Genomic DNA, 12,433 nt, shown 5'->3' with positions numbered 1-12,433 from the left:
AGACATGTAGATCATTGAAGTGCATCCGTACTGACAATGGTGGTGAATACATTGGTAACTTTCATGAGTACTATAAGTCTCTAGGTATACGGCATGAACAGACGATTCCCAAGACCCCCAGCATAATGGTGTAGCTGAGGGAATGAATCGCACCATTGTAGAGAGAATCAGATGCATGTTATCCCATGTGAAATTGCCCAAGATGTTCTGGGGAGAAGCAATGCACACGGCAGTGTATCTGATAAACAGGTCTTCATTAGCCCCATTAAATGGAGAAGTACCCGAGAAGGTGTGGATTAGACAAGATCCATCGTACAGTCATCTCAGGGTGTTTGGATGCAGGGCATTCATTCACGTACAAAAGGATGAAAGCTCCAAGCTCGATATGAAGATCAGGCAGTGTGTGTTCTTGGGGTACGATGATTAAAAGTTCAGTTATAAATTATGGGATCTGACCGAGAAGAAGCTCGTCAGGAGCAAAGATGTAGTTTTCTTTGAAGATCAGTGTATATAAGACATTGGTAAGCCAGAGAAAAACCAACCTAGTTCAGGTGAGTTAGAAGACATGGATCCGATTATTCCTCCCATGGTGCCTGATGACGAGGGAGTACAGCAAGGTGCAGAGGACGAGGAAGTTCCTACAGAAGATGGACCGGGGGAACAGCCCCCACTTGATTTACCTATTGAGCCACAGGTGAGGGGGTCATTTAGGGACAAACAACCATCCAAGAGGTACTCGCCGCATGAGTACATTATGCTGACTGATGAGGGAGAGCCAGAAGATTATTTTGAGGCCTTAGCCGACAAGCATAAGGGGGAGTGGTTGAAAGCTATGCAAGAGGAGATAGAATCCTTGCATAAGAACCACACTTATGATATAGTGAAATTGCCTATAGGCAAGAAAGCTTTGAGCAACAAGTGTGTGTTCAGAAAGAAGGTTGAGCAGAAGAATTCATAGACGAGGTTTAAGGCTAGACTTGTGGTGAAAGGGTTTGGTCAAAGGAAAGGTATAGACTTCGAGGAGATATTCTCACTAGTGGTGAGGATGACATCCATACAGGTGTTGCTTAGGTTGACGGCTAGCATGGATTTGGAGATAGAGCAGTTAAATATCAAAACTGCCTTCCTCCATGGTGACCTGGAAGAAGAGATCTATATGCACCAACCAGAGGGGTTCAAAGTCAAGGGTAAAGAGCATATGGTGTGTAGGCTGAGGAAAAGCTTATATGGGTTGAAACAAGCTCTGCGACAATGGTATAAGAAGTATGACTCGTTCATGTTACATCATGGGTATGACATAACGGAGTCAGACCACTATGTGTTCACGCGCAAGTTCTCATATAGTGATTTCTTAGTTCTTCTATTATAAGTTGATGACATGCTTATCATGGGAAGGCATCAAGAAAATCGACAGGCTGAAACAGGAGTTGGGCAAGTCCTTTGAGATGAAAGACTTGAGCCCGACTAAATAAATCATAGGAATGGAGATAACTCGTGACAGAAGCAGCAGGAAGCTTTGGCTGTCACAAGAGTGGTATATTGAGAAAATCTTACAGCGGTTCAATATAAATGCAGCGAAGTCGGTCAGTACTCCACTGGATGGTCACTACAGATTGAGCGACAGGCAGTGTCCTAAGATGAAAGCAGAGGTGGAAGAGATGTAGAAGATACCCTACGTGTCAGATATAGGAAGTTTAATGTATGCTATGGTGTGTACATGCCCAGACTTAGCATATGTGGTTGGTGTTGTCAGCTGGTATCTTGCCAATCCTGGCAAAGAGCATTGAGCAGCGGTGAAGTGGATACTGCAGTATCTAAGAGGCTCATCCAGGTTGAGCCTATGCTACAGTGATGATAAACCTGTGTTAGAGGGCTACACGATGCAGATATGACAGGTGACATAGACTCTAGGAAGTCTACATCGGGGTTCATGTTCACGTTTGTAGGGGGAGCAGTTTCTAGGCAGAGCAAGTTACAGAAGGTCGTAGCATTGTCGACGATAGAGGCCGAGTACATTGCAGTCACGGAGGTATGTAAAGATATGCTTTAGATGAAGAGGTACTTATAGGAACTTAGCCTAAAACAGGAGGAGCAAGTGGTCTATTGCGATAGTCAGAGTGCTATACACTTGAGCAAGAATCCAAGTCAGCATTCCAAGTCAAAGCATATAGAGATTTGGTATCACTGGATCAAGGATACTTTGGAATAGAAGGTATTATAGCTTGAGAAAGTCCACACGGACGATAATGGGTCAGACATGATGACCAAGGCTTTGCGCAAGGGAAAGTTTGAGGTTTGTAGAAACAAGGCTGGCTTGAAGAAGGTAAATCCCTCCTGGGTCAAAAAGGGGGAGATTTGATGGGTCTTTTCCTCGTGCTTGACCAGTCGTGAGCCTTACACGACCGGTCGAGGGTTGATGCATGACCCGTCATGGAGTCGAGTCCTGACTCGACTCAAAGTCCAGCAACTTTGGACTATTTTTTCCTGGGGTGCTTGACCAGTCGAGGGTGGTGCTCGACTAGTCGTGGGTGGCTTTCGACCGGTCGTGGTCTCATCTCGACTGGTCGTGGTTAAGCAGATTCATTCCACGATTTTGCGAATTGCGAAAATCTGAGTCCTTTCGCAACTGAGATACAGAAAGGAGTTTTCTAAAACTATAAATAGGGGTTCCTAGGGTTTTTCTGTGGACATGAAAAACACAAGAGGGCTATCAAAGGTGTGTGTGTGAGAGAGAGAGAGAGAAAGCTTGTAGAAGAGAGATTATGCTCATGGAGGTTATCTACTGTGCAACTTATATCTCAGCGCTTCTACGTTCTCGTAATCGGTGAGATCTCTCCGTTTTTCCTTTTATTCTCTCATTGTTTATGCACTCCTACGTGAGTGAAGACGGTTGTAACGTTCTACTTCATATAGGATTGTTGATCTGGACGAGGTCCCGTAGTTTTTACCTCTTTAAGGGTTTTCCACATAAAAATCTCTTGTGTGGTGTGTGATTTATGCTTTGATTTATTTCATTACTTTATTATCCATAATTCTGGTTTGTTTCGGGAGGTTAAATCCTAAGGTTTTGTGTAAGGCCCCCAACACATGAGTCAATAATTGCGTAGATAGGCGGGTGTAGTATACCAACGTATGCAGAAGGAAGAGGCTCGCTTACCTCACCCGCATCCTCTCCACACGTACCTCTACGGTCAGCATAGTGCTAACCTGAAAAGCATGCAGAAAATCTAGCCTGGGAATAAGGATCGCCCCATACTGCAAAAGAACGGGCAGTTTAAATAGAAGTAACAACGGTCCCGATTCTTAAAAGAAACAGCTTGGTAATTAAACAGGCCTGGTTTTTGCCTGCCCTCACCAGGAGTGGATTGGGTGTTACCCAGGTAACACGTTTGCGGGTCTTGACTGACCATGGGTGCGCTTTGATGTATGTGTTGTATCTACACCGTCCAACAGTTTTTTCAGCTAAACTTAAATGGTCCCAAAAATACAGTAGATCCAAATCTAAAGTAGACTATAGGAATTGAAAGTCAACTATTCAAAACTATTTTTTTGGGAGTCACGAAATTTTTGGATCAAATTGATATTTGTGTTTTTTATTTTATTTAGGTCTGATCTATGTAACCTTCTAGTACTAAAATAGGTTGGAAAAACTGATTGACGGCTTGGATATACAACACATACATTATGGTGGGCCCCACGGTCAGGGCAACAAGGACTAACGTGTTACACGGTTAACACATAATCGGCTACCATTATCGTCTTCGCAGTGAGATCCACCTATCCTCTGCACTAGTCAAGTTGGCAGTAGTCAGCGTGGAGCTAGCAAAGTATCTGGAGGTAATTTGGCGAGAAATTTAGGACTGTGGACCCCACCTTTTATCCAGCTGTTTTTATGAAACACTACAAACTTTGTTTTGGAACTTAGACCTGCACATGCCAAGACCGAATTTCAGGACAAAAATACCCCTCCTTTTCAGTGTTGTGGCTTTTCCTCTCCCTTTCAACTGTTTGCTTTTCCTCTCCCTTTCCACCGCTACTTCATTGCCATTGCTTTCACCCCCTTTCCTCACCCTATTAGAAAGACTAAAAAACCCTTTTTGTGGGCCCCCCTTATCAGCATTTCATCTTCTTCTGAAAATGGTCGGTCCAGTGAAGAAAGCATGCATGTAGGTATATTTTAAACTCGGTTGGGTCCACATTGAATGTATGTAGTATGGGAAAAGGATTGGCTACTCTCCTTGACCCTAGCCGGTGACTGGTGGTCGGTGCTCTGTGGGCCCCACTATGATGTATGTGTTTCATCCATTCCGTTCATCCATATTTAAAGTTCATTTTAGGGCTCTATCCTAAAAATAAGAGGGATATATCCACGTCGTCCATCCGTTTTCAATCTAATGTAAAGGGTTGAGCCCCAAATTGAAGCATATCAAAATATCAAGTGGATCATACCACGGGAAACAATGGGCATAATGATTTTCTAGTTTGCCCCACTGATTTCATGTTTCCCTCGCTCAATTTCATGTTTGCCCCGCTGATTTTCTAGTTTGCCCCACTCAATTTCATGTTTGCCCCGCTGAATTCCAAGTTTGCCCCACTGAATTTCATGTTTCCCCTGCTGAATTTCATGTTTGCCCCACTCATTTTTCAGTTTTTTTTGCTGAATTTTCTGTTCCCCCCCCCCCCTGAATTTCATGTTTGCCCTGCTGAATTCCTAGTTTGCCCTGCTGATTTTATAGTTTTCTCTGCTGAATTCCTAGTTTGTCCCGCTGAATTTCATGTTTACTCCGCTCATTTTTTAGTTTTTCCTGCTGAATTTTCTGTTTTCCCCGTTGAATTTCATGTTTGCCCCGTTGAATTCCTAGTTTGCCCAGCTGATTTTTTAGTTTGCCCCACTAAATTTCATGTTTGCTCCACTCATTTTTCAGTTTTTCCCACTGAATTTTCTATTTTCCCCACTGAATTCTTAGTTTGCCCCGTTGAATTCCTAGTTTGCCCCGCTGATTTTTTAGTTTGCCCCGCTGATTTTCTATTTTACTCCACTCAATTTCACGTTTACCCCGCTGAAATTCATGTTTGCCCCGCTCAATTTCATGTTTCCCCAACTAAATTTCATGTTTTCCCCGCGAAATTTCATGTTTCCCCCGCTGAATTTCTAGCTTGCCCCCCTCAATGTCTAGTTTTCCCCGCTCAATTTCATGTTTGCCTCGCTGATTTTCTACTTTGCCTCACTCAATTTCATACTTTCCCCACTGAATTTCATGTTTCCCCGCTTAATTTCATGTTTGCCCCACTTAATTTCATGTTTGCCCCGCTCAATTTCTAGTTTGCCCCACTCAATTTCATGCTTCTCTCACTGAATTTCATGTTTCCCCCACTGAATTTTATGTTTTCCCTGCTCAATTCCATGTTTGCCACGCTCAATTCCATGTTTGCCCCGCTTAATTTCATGTTTGCCCCGCTCAATTCCATGTTTGCCTTGTTGAATTTCATGTTTACCCCATTGAATTTCATACTTGCCCTGCTCAATTTCATGCTTGCCCCACTCAAGACCATGACAACCTGAGTGAACTTGACCCCATCTCAAGTTGGGCCAATTGATCCAAAGCCAAGTTGTAGTGAGGGGTAGGTTGGGTTGGGTTGAGGGCAACTTGAGCCCAACATGACCTCTAGAGGACCCAACATAACCTTAGGCCTTTGGTATCCACAAAGTTCAACTGCTTTATGGGTTCCTTTTCTCCTCCACTTGACACTTTGGTTTTTGAGAACTCTTCCAGATATGGTTTGTTGGAGCCAAAGGGAGAACACTTTGATTATTGGGATTTACATGTATGATTTACAAGGGCATGCTTGAGTTGAGTATAGGGTTTGTGCACGTGTTTAGCTATGGTTATCGGGAGAATGGTGACCTCCAATCAGCTCTTAGGTGTTCCTTAGACTATCATGATCTTGAATCACATTTTGGGTTCTCATAACATGAGCTTGTGGTTAACATCCTATGATTTGCAATTTAGGTTCTATAATCTGATTCATTTATCATGGAAATCGAATTAGTCCTCGGTTTGATCTTTGTTTGATAGGCATCTCACAAGATTTGTACAATTTACTTCACTAAAAGAAGGGATGGCATGGGGATCTCATGAGATGGCAGTGGACTGTCGAGCTTCTAGGCCTGTCTTGTTGTTGACTGGGATCCGGCTTGGGTCTGCAACAGATTCACATGTTGTTGTCTATTTTTTCTTTGATAGATGCAAATGGTTACACTCACAATATCAGTTTGGATTTTGTTATGGTGTCACAGTTCATTTTTTAGACTGTTGGACGTTCATTTTCTGTCATATCCATTATTTATAGAAGAGATCTTAATGTCAACAGGGATCTTACAAGTCAAGGCTTGAAAGGTTAAATAACGATCAGATTTTTTTCTTCTAAAGTTTGTAGCTGAAAGATCCATTCTCAGTTGCATTTTGTCAATTGTTTTGTAGTGCAGGTTTGATCATTGCATCATATCATATTGTCATGAGTTTCTAAAGCAGATTTTTGTTGAGTTTGATCTTGTTCCACTAGCAAGTGCTTCCCTCGCAAAGGTTCATGTTGCTCACATGCATGATGGCAAAAAAGTCGTTGTAAAGGTAATTTTTTAGCGTTCTTCCATTTGCATAGGCAACTAGAGCTTCAAACTCCAGATTGGAAATCTCTATGGCATAAATTTGGAACTTTTCATATTAAAGGTTACATTCTCTATGGTGTTTTAACGCTTTGTTTCTTTGTTTCTTTTTTTTTTTTTTTTGTTTTATTTTATTTTATTTATTTATTTATTTTTACATCGGGTGTGAAGAAGCAAGTTGATAAAATAATAGTAGGAAAGGAGATGAGAAAATGGTCGTAGACCTATGGCTACAGATTATAACTATAGCCTAGATTGTCGATAATATCGACCATAGTTCGATAATATGGCTATGGATTATAATCCCGCTCCTTTTCATGTTTGCCCTGCTCAATTCCTAGTTTGCCCCGTCCAATTTCATGTTTGCCCCGCTCAATTCCATGTTTGCCCTGCTGAATTTCATGTTTCCCCCGCTGAATTTCATGTTTGCCCCGCTCAATTCTTAGTTTGCCCCGCTCAATTTCATGTTTGCCTCGCTCAATTTCTAGTTTGCCCTACTCATTTTCCAGGTTGCCCTGCTGAATTTCATTTGTTGGTGTTACGACCTTTAAATTGAGCGGGGCCACGACCTCACTGGCGACCTTAGACCATTATGACCTTGTAACGTGTAACAGTTGCCATCGTTTCCTTTACGTAATTGCCCTGTAACAGCTGTTACGGCACACCATGTTTTTTCCATTCATTTTGTGGTATATTGGATGATCTGTTTAGATGAATAAGAATGAATGTATGATAAGTAGGTTGATCATATGCATTTATATTTATGCGTGCATTCATACATGAGCAGAAGCACGTTCAATTGGTGTCATGGTATATCATTGTTAGTCCTTCATTGTTGCTGGCAGCATGGCAAGGTTGCCACACACAGTCAGCTTTTCACACATGGCTGTGTTTGGTTGATTGCATTTCTTACGTTGCAAAGATGGCTCAAAATGCACTAGTGTAGTAGGAAATTTATATATACTCATTACATCTTAGTCACCCATGCAAGGTGAGCTTTTTGAGAACCCCAGACACGGTGCTGATTCAGCTGGTTCATATTTGACAGTGCAAAACACCAGTGACATGTTGACCTTTCCCTTTTATTTGGAGGAGGTGTTTCAGTAATTCTACAAAGTTGACTCAGGGTGCCCTGTGGTTAGTCAAAGGGTACCACGCAACACCAAATAAAGTAGGTTTACAATCTTTTAAGATTTTTCTACTGGTCCAATGGCTTCTATCTTAACATTTGTTCATTCATTTAGCTCATCTTGAGGTCACCATTCACTTCCAATTTCTACAAATTCTCATAAATATTGAGGCCCCTCTCAGATACTACTAGAAGCATCTAACTAACCTTCTTATGCAAACTGCAATTGATTTTCTATTTGTTAATTTTAAACTGGAAAGAAAAATTATGAACAAAGGTCCTTTTCTTCCAGTAGTTCTGTAGGATATTTATTCTTGACTTTGTTAAATCTCTGTTCTAGTTTTTTTTATTTGCATTTATTTTGATACACTCTTTAAGTAGCACTTGGTGATGTGGTGGAACTGCACAAAGGTATTGTTCACTTGCTCAGTTGTATTGCTATTCAGAATTGCTATTATGTTTAATGTCTTCAATGTCTGTTGCTTGGCGTTTTCCTGGTTCTCAGAATATAATCAATGCTTGTTTCATTTCTAGGATGTTTTTTCTTTCTTGCTTTCCTAACATAGTTTCACAGTCACGAGTATCTGACCATGTCAAACCTCTACATGTTTCTCCCTGCTTATGATGGATGTACTTGAGAGAAGATTTGAGTTTTGAATCTTGTAATGGTTTCTCAATTTGCAGAGCCAACATGATGAGCTGGAGGCAAAATTTTTTGAGGAGAGAGCGGCACTTGAAGCTAAGTACCAGAAGATGTATGATCCATTGTATGCAAAGGTATCATTTTTATTTGTTTATTGAAAAGACACTTTCTGAACATGGTTTATTATTTTGCCATATCGAGTTAATTGTTTTACTTGATACAGCAGCACGTGGGTGATTAACACATTATGCTGTGTTGCACACAGCAAGTATTACTTAGTCTAGGTAACTTTTTGTGTTGCTCTGGGCATTGAGGGAACACCTACAAAGGATAAAGCTACAGAAGGTATTTAACAAACCTTGAGTGCTCCAATTTATTGAAAATACTTTGTTTAGGATGCTTATTGTGTTGTTTTTTCAGAGAAAGGAGTACCAGATTTTTGGCTCACTGCAATGAAAACCAACGAAGTGGTTGGTGAGGAGGTCAATGACTCAAAAAATGATGTTTCACCAACTCGTGTTTTCTTTTTCTTTTTCTTTTTCTTTCTTTCTAGTATGGTTCTTATACTTTCCTTGTTTCTCATTTCAGATTTTTGAACGCGATGAAGGGGCTCTCAAGTACCTTAAAGATATCAAGTGGTTTAGAATTAATGATCCCAAGGGCTTCAAGCTCGAATTCTTCTTTGATCCTAATCCATACTTCAAGAACACTGTTCTAACAAAGACATATCACATGATTGATGATGATGAACCTATTCTTGAGAAGGCCATAGGGTATTGTTATTGCTCATAACTTTCCATGACTAAGAAATTCTATTAGTTGGTTTTCTTCTTCTTATTGTATTTAATTTAGTTCAATTTTATTTCTTACATGATGTGGAATTTGGTTGGGGTACTTATAGGACGGAGATTGAATGGTATCTTGGAAAGAGCCTGACACAGAAGGTTCTGAAAAAGAAGCCAAAGAAGGGATTAAAGAATGCCAAGCCCATTACAAAAACTGAACAATGTGATAGTTTCTTCAACTTCTTCAATCCACCACAAGTCTCGGATGATGATTATGATATTGATGAAGAGACAGTAAGTTCAATGTCACTGCACGCTCAATTTCATGTTTTCCACGTTCAATTTCTAGTTTTCCCCGCTCAATTTCATTTTTGCCTCACTCAATTTCTAGTTTGCCCACTCAATTTTTAGTTTGCCCCGCTCAATTTCTAGTTTGCCTCGCTCAAATTTCAGTTTGCCTCGCTCAATTTCTAGTTTGCCCCGCTCAATTTCATGTTTGCCCTGCTCAATTTCTAGTTTGCCACGCTTAATTTCATGTTTGCCCCGCTCAATTTCTAGTTTGCCCGGCTCAATTTCATGTTTGTCCCGCTCAATTTTCAGTTTCCCCGCTCAATTTCATGTTTGTCTCCCTCAATTTTTTTGTTCACCCCGCTCAAAGGAGATCAAAGTTACATCGGCCCCACAGTTATGTATTTATTATATCCACAATGTTCATCCATATTTCGAGATCATTTTGGAGCATTATTATATATATATATATATAAAAAGAATCATATCCAAAGATCAATTGGACCACACCACAAAGAGCAGCGGGAAAATTGATTTTCACCGTTAAAAATTTTGTAGGGCCCACCATAACATATATTTTCCATCCAATCTATTCATAAGGTTACAAAGACCTGGATGAAGAGGAAAACCAAATTTCATAATGATCCAAAACTTATATGACTCCTAAAAGGGTTTCAATAGTAGACGTTCAATCCTCAACTGCCTTTTACAGTGTGGTCCACTTGATAGCTAGCTTCTTCTTCTTTTTTTTCATTGTAATTCCCAGTTCATGATTGGTTGAATTCTCCGAGTAATGACCTTAAAATTTGATGTTTGGCTAGTTCAATCGCATTTCAAGTTCATTGAAATTCATGTTAGACTAGTTCAATTGTATTTCAATTATGTGTTAGGCTAGTTGTAAGGCCCGTGTCCTAGACTGTATCGTTCCGTAGGTTTCCGCGGTCCTTCCGGTCGAATTCCAGCGACCCGCGATCTGTTATTAGCATATGCGCGCGATCTTGAGTTGTGTTAAGTATATCTGAGTCGGTTCGAGTCGAAACTTGTACCATCATGACCGTATTATCGCCACGGTTCCAATGCCGCGTCTCGTGCGTCAATGCAACGCTCGGATGACTAGTGATGGCCCACGCATTGTAATGACTGTTGACTGCACATTACGGGACCCACCTATTGCAATGACACAATTTTCTAAGCCTTTATGGGGTGATGTGTTAGGTAATCATTCCCTCACCTTTTCCCAAAAGTCAACATCTATCCTTACCTAGGCATTAATGATGGCCTTACACCATTATGACAAGCCATAATAACCTCTCTCTCTCTTATCTCTCTCTCCCTCCCTCTTTCTTCCTTATTCTCCAACCTTTGCTAGAGCCATGGACGTCCCAACCCATCTCCATGGCTAGCCCTCTTACACCTTAGATCCCCTTCAATCCTGCCATTAGAAGCCCATCTCCACCGTTGAAAAGGATCCTAGAAGGCTTGAAGACCCGAAGGATTAAAGAATGAGTCGATCTAGAGGTAGGTGCTTCTCTCTCTCTCTTTTCATTTTTATGGGATGTGTGGCCCATCTCTCTCTCTCTCTCTTTTCATTTTTATATGATGTGTGGCTCACTTGGATGGACCCCACCTTGAGGAATGTTTTATCCACACCATCCATGCATATGGTGGCCCACCTAAACCGTACGTGTGAAGGTGGGGCCCACCTGAACATGTGTTGCACCCAAAACCGTCCAGGACGCTGGACGTCAGTGAAGCATGGAATGATGGAGTGGTTGCTGTCAAGACAGCACAAAGATATCAGCTTGGTTCAAGCTTTGGGGTGGGCAGCTTATGCAGGCCCCACGTTAATGTATGGACCTAATCCAAACCGTCCATTCCATTCTCGAGTTCATTTTAGGCATTAAGCCGAAAAATGAAGCTGATCTGAGTATCTGGTGGGCCATAGCATGAGAAACTGTAGTGGTTACCGTTGAAAAATCAACTGCTATGTCTATTCACCAAAATATATTCAATATTGGGCTCGTTTGCCTTGTATTAAGCCATGGGACCCAACAGCAGGGTCAGATTCCATTGATGCGGGCCCCACACATGTAAAACCACGGTTTCTTGTGATTTCAAAAAAAAAATAATAATCATAATATACAGCAGCAGCAACGCTGCTGTCAGACGCGCTGACAGCGCCTGCGCCAGCGGGCGGGCGGTCGCTTGGCAGGGACCCACGGTCCCAGCCGTGGGCCCCACCCTGATGTATATTTTCCATCCAACCCGTTCATATGGTGGGCCACCTCCATCAGTGGGCCCCCTCCAAATTTCAGCAACACTCAAGACTCAGGTGACCCACATCAGAAGAAACAGTGGGTTGAATTGTTTGCCATTGAAACCTATTTTTGGGTCCACAGAAGTCTTGGATCAAGATGAAATTTGTCTTTCGTTTTCATCCAGGTCCGCCTGACCTTACCAACGGGTTGGATTGCAATTGAGCATTATGGTGGGCCCCAAGTGGGAACCACAATGATGCATGTGCTTTATTGCCACCGTCCAGGCGGACGGTGGATCCCACGGTAATGTATGTGTTTTATTCAAACCGTCCGGCCATTTTGCTGGCTGCTGGATGGGTATTGGACCCCACCATGATGCATGTGTTGCATCCAAACCATCAATCCATTTTGCAAGCTCATTATTGGGTATGAGCTAAAGAATGAGCCAGATCCATCCATCTATGGGATCCATCATGATGCATGTGTTGCATCCAAGCCTTCCAACCATTTGGAAAGCTCATTTTTGGGCATGAGCTGAAGAATGAGGCAGATTTAGGATCAAGTGGACCACATTGCAAATAATAGTGGGGATTGAGTCCCTGCCATTGAAATCCTTTGTTGTCACAAAAGTTTGGATTAGTAGGAAATGTGTTTTCCTCTTAATCC

At 41.7% G+C, this 12,433-nt stretch overlaps 1 protein-coding gene across 1 annotated transcript in view; it reads left to right on the top strand.

The window, feature by feature from the left end:
- LOC131247449 (nucleosome assembly protein 1;2-like) overlaps positions 1 to 12,433 on the top strand; it is a 48,788-nt gene that overhangs the window by 18,014 nt on the left and 18,341 nt on the right. The window contains exons 2-7 of the mRNA XM_058247731.1: positions 6,483 to 6,629; positions 8,478 to 8,570; positions 8,721 to 8,781; positions 8,857 to 8,918; positions 9,025 to 9,209; positions 9,338 to 9,515. Of these exons, the coding sequence (XP_058103714.1) occupies positions 6,483 to 6,629; positions 8,478 to 8,570; positions 8,721 to 8,781; positions 8,857 to 8,918; positions 9,025 to 9,209; positions 9,338 to 9,515 (726 nt within the window). The remainder of the gene's footprint in view (positions 1 to 6,482; positions 6,630 to 8,477; positions 8,571 to 8,720; positions 8,782 to 8,856; positions 8,919 to 9,024; positions 9,210 to 9,337; positions 9,516 to 12,433) is intronic.

This window comes from Magnolia sinica, chromosome 1, assembly GCF_029962835.1.
Source record: "Magnolia sinica isolate HGM2019 chromosome 1, MsV1, whole genome shotgun sequence".
NCBI lineage: Eukaryota > Viridiplantae > Streptophyta > Magnoliopsida > Magnoliales > Magnoliaceae > Magnolia > Magnolia sinica.
Note: the sequence above shows the minus strand (reverse complement) of the source record. Positions and strands in the feature narration are given on the sequence as shown.